The 7,268-nt window shown below is 34.8% G+C and overlaps 1 protein-coding gene across 2 annotated transcripts; it reads left to right on the top strand.

Annotated features, from left to right (window-relative positions):
* The first annotated feature begins 379 nt into the window (after positions 1-379).
* Positions 380-3,974, top strand: LOC111376185 (casein kinase II subunit beta-1-like). 2 transcript variants are annotated; one of them, XM_022999132.1, is made up of 4 exons: positions 380-659; positions 2,641-2,750; positions 2,837-3,002; positions 3,708-3,974. In XM_022999132.1, exons 1-4 carry the CDS (start codon positions 395-397, stop codon positions 3,836-3,838), a joined length of 672 nt encoding a protein of 223 aa, XP_022854900.1. In that variant the 5' UTR covers positions 380-394; the 3' UTR covers positions 3,839-3,974. The 2 variants fall into 2 exon arrangements, with proteins under 2 accessions (XP_022854900.1, XP_022854899.1); XM_022999131.1 differs by having other exon boundaries at positions 3,702-3,968.
* The last annotated feature ends 3,294 nt before the right edge of the window (positions 3,975-7,268 follow it).

Genomic DNA, 7,268 nt, shown 5'->3' with positions numbered 1-7,268 from the left:
GAATGGTTTATAACAAGGGGTGGTGTAGTAATCTTCCTGCAAGTTTCTTTGCTTCTTGATTTTGATTGGGAGTCTTTTTAAATTTCTATGAAAAAAAGAATTGGGATTATGGAAAAATAAGTAGGAATAGATTTTGAGGAATATGATATGAAGAGTTTCAATTCAGATTGTTTTCATGATTTTTAGTTTCTTCACTTTCTTGCTGTATTTATTATGTTTCAAAACATCAAAAATTGCTTGCTACCAGCTGTTATGGGAAAGAAAAGTCTGGGATATACATGCACATATCTTTTTGTACGTGGATGTTGTGCAATATGTATACACTTATCTATATTGATATCTGTATAGGTGTAATTGTCTAACGGGTATACGTTTTTCTCTCTTTTTTGTGTGAATGACTCTATGTATGATTGTAATGCTTATGTTTGCTCTTTTTGCAGATGAATCCGAAACTGACAGTGGGGAGTCTGATGTTAGTGGTTCTGATGGGGATGATACATTCTGGATTTCATGGTTTTGCAACTTGCGAGGGAACGAGTTTTTTTGTGAAGTTGACGATGAATATATCCAAGATGATTTTAACCTTTGTGGGTTGAGCAGTCAAGTTCCATATTATGATTATGCACTTGATTTGATTTTGGATGTCAACACCTCTCTTGGTAAGCGTTCAAGTTTGTATGGTTATCTTTTGTTTGCATGCTTAAAAAATTGTTGAGTAGATTGTGCTTTTAGAATTATGATTATGTTTTGATATTTGGTTAAACTGACGTTCTTTCGTTAGCAACATCAAGTATCAGTTTCTGTCCTTCAATTTATTTATTTATTTTTTAAATTAAGAAGGAAAGAGTCAATTCTTTTACGACTGCACTTAATAAATCATAGGGGTCATGGTTTGTTGTATAGCTTAAATTTTTTAGCTAAGAATGTGAATATTTAACTTTTTTCTAGGAAACTAACTGACTCAGTTACTGGCAAATCTCTATATTAACATGGATCCTTTTCTTATTATAAGTATGTACTTAGTTGGAGGTTGTCTTGAGGTGTTTGGATGTAGATAAAAGTTGAAAAGTACATTTTTTCTGGTTTAAATAGTTGTGGTGGAACCAAAGAGAGAATAAGAAGTTGAAGACTAATTTAATTACATAACACTTGAGAAAGAGGTTGGCTGATTGTGAAGACAGAAGAGGAGTAGAAGTAATGGGTTGGGGGTATACTTGCATTGGATTGGACATGCCTTCTTTTACATAAAATGAAGGGTTTTGATGTTAAAAAGCTTGTCCTTTTGTGTAGATTTGTTTTTCCAATATGCTCTGTTCTTTATGGTCTGTTTGGCCGTTGAGGGAAGGAAAGCACTAATAGGTAATGGGTCTTTAGGTCAGTCAAACAAAAGAATTGATCAATACCAATTAAAGAATCTAATATCCCCCTTTAAGCACTATATATATCACCTTACCCAAAAAAGAGTATCTTTTAGCTTTTATTTTTATGTGGCATCTTAAGAGTATGTAAAAGTTGTGTAGCCCACTTGAGCCAGACTTAATTTAGATTCATCTTTAGGAGACGATTAATTTTTGTTTCAAAATGAAGGTTACTATTTTCTAATATATATTACTCATTACATTGCTTGAATTTATGCATGCAAATTGCATTCATGGTTCACATATGGTTATCTAATCTGCCTCAAATTTAGGCTATATGCTTTAAACATTTGAAAGAACTTGGTCATTATGATCTGACTTGAATATCATTTCCAGGATGCCTCAATAACCAGGCATTACTTTGGTTTCTTTAAATGAACTATAGGAACCATCAATTTTTGCAGAGGAAATTAGGATATGTGCCTGGATAAAATTGAATTCTCATCTAGAGAAGACTCAAGTAATCTGGAGACTCATCAAATATAGCTATGCTGCAAGCCTCTCATGCAATGCTATCAAATATTTCTCCAGTGATTTTCTTTTGGCATGCTGACTATCAAAGTTGAATCTTGCTTGCAATCTCTGTTTTTTGAAAGTATCAGTTCTTTTCAGCAGACAATCTCCTCTCTAGTCTTTAGTTGACTATAATGTTTAGCTGGTTTCATCCTTGCCATTATCTTAACAATGGTATAAACACCTCTATGCCTCTAGATTTCCAGTTGCTTATCTGTGTTAGATAACTATGACATTGTCAAAAGACATTTTTGGCTTAGTTATGGGAGCTACGGGAGCATTAAGCTTCATATGAGCAATTACCACCCTGTATTAGTTGTTTTAATACTTTCTCTAAGTGCTAATTATGCTAGAATAATATTCAGCTTTTTTTAGAAATAAATATGATAGATAAAGAAGGAATGAAATTTCATGTTCTGTAGTCAAACAACTTGAGTCAGTTTTCGCATTCTATACTTCTTTTTTCTGTAATTCTAATACAATTTTGAAGAATAGAGATCTGTTAATGCAAAACTAATGATGCAAGATCATATTTATAGGCGTCGATCTTGCTTACACGAGGCAACTGTCTTGTGAGTAATTTGTTTTGACACCTTGGATAGATTTTGTCCTATTACAATCTCACGTAACCCTCTCAATATGATTTACTCAATGATCATTGGCTGTTCTTTGTTTGATAATATTTTTCTTCTTTTATGGCCTTGAATAGGTGATACTTTAACTGAGGAACAGAATGACTTGGTTGAATCCGCAGCAGAGATGCTGTATGGTCTTATTCATGTCCGATACATTTTGACAACCAAGGGAATGGCTGCCATGGTAATTTTTCGAAGATTATTTTCATATCTGGTCTCTCTCTTCATTCACTGCCGTCTTATGTAGTTTGTTGAGATGGAATTTCACAGCTAGAGAAGTACAAAAACTATGACTTTGGAAGATGCCCGAGAGTTTATTGCTGTGGACAGCCTTGCCTTCCAGTTGGACAATCAGATATTCCACGTTTAAGTGCTGTAAAGATATACTGTCCCAAATGTGAAGATATATACTACCCACGATCCAAGTACCAAGGCAGTATCCTTCAGTTACTAGCTTTTTTTTAGGCTTTTATCCTTCCAATTTAGATTGTGTTTGTGCACATCTCACACGTGCTTGCATCATCAACAACGACGACAACATACTAAGCCTTATTTCCCTCAAAATTCGAGGTCGTCTAAATGACATTGTTTTCCAATTCCGCTCTATTCATTTCAAGATCAACGTGAGATTTAAAGCAACTAACCTTAGCAATTACAACAGGCCTTATCCCTTCCACTTTTAACTACTTTTGATGGAACCATATTACTTTTATGAACAGAGCCTCTTTAAGTAGTTGCATAATCTCATTTCTTATCTTATCCATCTAGTTTGACAACACATCCATTGTATTTTCATTTCCACTACATTCATGTTAACCAAAGTCCATATCCACAGATAAGAGAAGGTGGACAAGTTCAAGAACCTGAGAAGGGGTTCTTTTGGGTGGCGTTGTAGGACTCTGTGCTCCGCGCTGGCGCTGGAGGCTTCCACGTTAAATGGTTTTTTGGTAAATGCCTGAATTCAGTTTGAAGGATTAGGTGTGGGATTTTTAGATTTTTATTTTGTTTTTGTATAATTATCTTTCTTTTTGGTCATTTATCCTATATTAAAGATGATGGTTAAAGTAGCGCACTCCTAGGCATGATATCATTTTGCTTTAAATTTTACGTAATTTCTGTTAGATCTCTTTAACAGCCAAAGATATCGACAGTGCTTATTTTGGAACCACTTTTCCTCACCTCTTCTTGATGACTTATGGAAACCTCAAGCCACAAAAGCCAACACAAAGCTACACACCGAGAGTGTTTGGCTTCAAGCTCCACAAGCCTTAGTCACGACATTGAGATCTCGATGGTGCCAGGACATAGTTCTCTTTGCCTTAATGCGCCAGTTGACGGACTCAAACCACATAAAGCAATGCACTTATATGTGCTTTCATTGATTGAAGAAATGCGATTCTGGCCGTCTAAAGTACATAAAATAAATAAATAAATAAAAGAAGTTGATGGAAATGTCGGAGGAATTGAATTTGCTAAATTAAGATAGAGGTGTTAAGTGGGATGAGTCGAGGGCAAACCAGCTCGCTCGAAGAAACTTGGGCTCCCAACTTGACTCCAAGGGGTGAGTCAAGTCGGCTTGTTGGTTTTAGATTTTTTTTTTTTTTTTTTTTTAGTTCATGAAATTATCATTTGTCGACCTCCAACTTCATTCGAAGATCTGTGTCCTCCAAGAATGGGGATCTCTAGTTTGTTTTGGGGTGAAGCAAAATACCCTTATAATATATAATTTGTCCTCTTTCTCAATGTGTTCTTATCATATTGCATCAAGAGATGATAAGGAACATTAATTGGTTGGCTTCATCGTCTTAGTCAATGGACGTCTTAAGATTAAAGGTCATATCAGTAAAGATAATCTACATGATTAGATAGTTACTTGATAGTGACTTTATTGTGTCTATCTTCATCTCCTCTTATTGAAAATGAAATCATTCAATGGCTAGGTGGGTCCCTTCTCCCTGTGGTTCAACGACTCAAATTTTTAATGTCCCTTTCAAAACCCTTTTTTGAATTAAAAAAAAAAAGGTTGAAAACCTCAACCTTGAGGGCTACGACCGTCTTGTCTCTAGAGCTTTGTGAGAGAGGTAAATCGCAGGATGTGTCTCAACAGGTCAGAAAACAAGAGTTGGGTGTACACTGTGCCTACATGAAGTTCAATTACGTGTCTCGGGAATCGAATCCCCACACTGCAGCTTCCAACAAGACATGAGATAATATCACTCCTGTTCTTTTGAATTTTCATCTAGCACCATATCTGGCTTTGGTGAATGTTTTTGTAGTTGTTAATACCGAGAGAGAGAGAGGTCTCTAAAGCTTCAAGTAGCTTCCTCGTTCCCAAGTGCGGCTCAAGAGACCCAGCCATGGGTAGCAAATTAAAGAAGTTGCCCATCTCGATCCTGATCAAGAAGAGCATGCGGCACGTCAAGAAGAAGTGCATTCTCAAGCGTTGATCATAGAACAACCGTAAGAGTCTAAAAGGTTAATTTCCAAGAGTCTTGTGTGGATAATTTCACTTATCTCACTAAATTAGCAAGTGCTTAGTTAAGCTTAACCTCATTCAAGAAGGTGTTAAAATAAATACTTTTTCATCGGATAAAGTTAAAATAAATAATGTTTATTCTGCTAACAAGAGGTGAGCATTAGATGGTTTGATACATGTATCTTGAAAGTCAAACTAAATCAATATCCATTGAGAATTGTGAATGTGGAACCATTGGTTCTACAAGAAAAATAGGCATTGAATCAAATGAGAGTGTTTCTGATGTGATCCTGTTTCCTACTTTCTTATTGACCATTGGTTCCCATCTTCCTCATGCTTCAAAAATAAAATTAAGTGTTAAATTTGAATCTTTAGCTATGGGTCATTAGATCATCGTTTGTACATCATTTTTGTTTACCGATCAGGTATGTCCGGTGTACATATATTCTTTACTAGATCTTGGATTGCTCGAGTATGATCAGTGTATTTGTAAATGAGTTTTGATATTTTAAATCCTACATTTATCGACAAAAAAAGTGTTAATTGTCGTCTTAATTTTCTTACTTCACTTTGACACTTAAATTTTAAATAATAAATCTCTCCATTATTCGAATTTATATAATTTATCATTTTATCGAGAGATTGTAAAAACAATATTTTTGGAACTGAATCAAAATTTGATTCTATAACTAGGCCATTGTTTGAGCCCCGTTTTCCAAAATTAATTTTCAACCACACATTCTTCAATAAAATAATATTACACGCAAAATTAAAATTTTTCCTTAATTTTTACCCACACATTCTCCATCAAACACTATTTAAAAATGCATTCTTTCACTTAAGATGAGGTTCAAACAAGGGCTAGAATCGATTCATCAGAATCGTTCGACTCTCGATTTTTAATACTTAGAATGGAACTAGTTTCAACTGAAATCAAATTTTATCAACAGACCAAAAATGTCCACCTTGCAAACAATCTAAAAAGTTTTCAATTAACTAATTTTTAACGTTAAAAAAAAAAAGTGGAAATTACATATTCTAATAGATTAAAAATCCCCATTTCATAAATAAGATGTCATGTTTAGTATTTCACAAATCAAATTTTTTTTAATTAATTTATATATTTAAAAATTAATTAAGAATTTCAAACCCTAATTTCATCTCTCTCTCTCTCTCTCTCTCTCTCTCTCTCTCAATTCCCTCGACTCTCCCTCTCTCTCTCTCTACCAAAAAGTGCGGCCGTCAAAGATCACTCATCCCCTCTCCCTCTTTTTCTCCTTAATCTGTGCAAGGTATATAGATTTCGATGGCGGTGCTAACTCTAAGAGCAGAGCCTCTTAACGCCGCTGCACTGGAGTTGTTTGCAACTTCCGAGAGGTGAAACGGCACTGAGAGATCCAATGCTGTGCAGGTAGAGCGACGAGCGATTTACACATTCCTATACCTTTGGTGGCGTTTATGATGATAGCGAGAGTTCACTAGGTTCCTGCAGCTAGTGGTTTTTGTGATGTGGTGGTGTTTTGCGGTAGTGTGGTTATGCAGTGGATTTGGGTGGTGGTGGCACTGTTAGTTGTGGTCTATCTGGCAATTACGGTAGTTCTCATGGTGGTGTTGGTTGTGCCATAGTGGTTGTGGTTGTGAGCTAGTTTAGTTTTTGGTGGTGCCGTGGTGGTGGTTCCTGCTATGGTTTTTGATAGTGGGTGTTAGTTTGTCTTGAGATGGTCGACATGATGGTGGAGCTGAAAATTGTGACTCGCAATTGTATATTTGACCTGAAAATTATGACTGTGACTCTTAATTGTGACTCACAATTGATTAAATTGTGATCGAAAAATTAATCGTAACCAATTAATACAATAATTTGTAATGAGTAAATGAATTGTAACCAATAAAAATCTTGAATATGTGACCGATTAATAATCTGTGACCTGTAAAATTTTTGAATTCGTGGCCGAAAAATATTCTGTAACCTATAAAATTTTCGATCTGTGATCGAGTTAATAAGTTACGACCAATAATTTGATAACATGTGACTAAAAATTAATTTGTGACTAATTAATTAGATAATTGTGAGCAAAAATTCGTGAATGAAAAATATTCTGTGACCTATAAAATTTTCGATCTGTTATCGAGAAATAAGTTACGACCAATAATTTGATAAGTTGTGACTAAAAATTAATCTGTGACTAATTAATTAGATAACTGTGACATAAATATATTAAATTA

This window comes from Olea europaea, unplaced genomic scaffold, assembly GCF_002742605.1.
Source record: "Olea europaea var. sylvestris unplaced genomic scaffold, O_europaea_v1 scaffold1467, whole genome shotgun sequence".
NCBI classification, from domain to species: Eukaryota; Viridiplantae; Streptophyta; class Magnoliopsida; order Lamiales; family Oleaceae; genus Olea; species Olea europaea.
The sequence above is the reverse complement of the archived record's forward strand: the minus strand, read 5'-3'. Positions and strand labels throughout refer to the sequence as shown.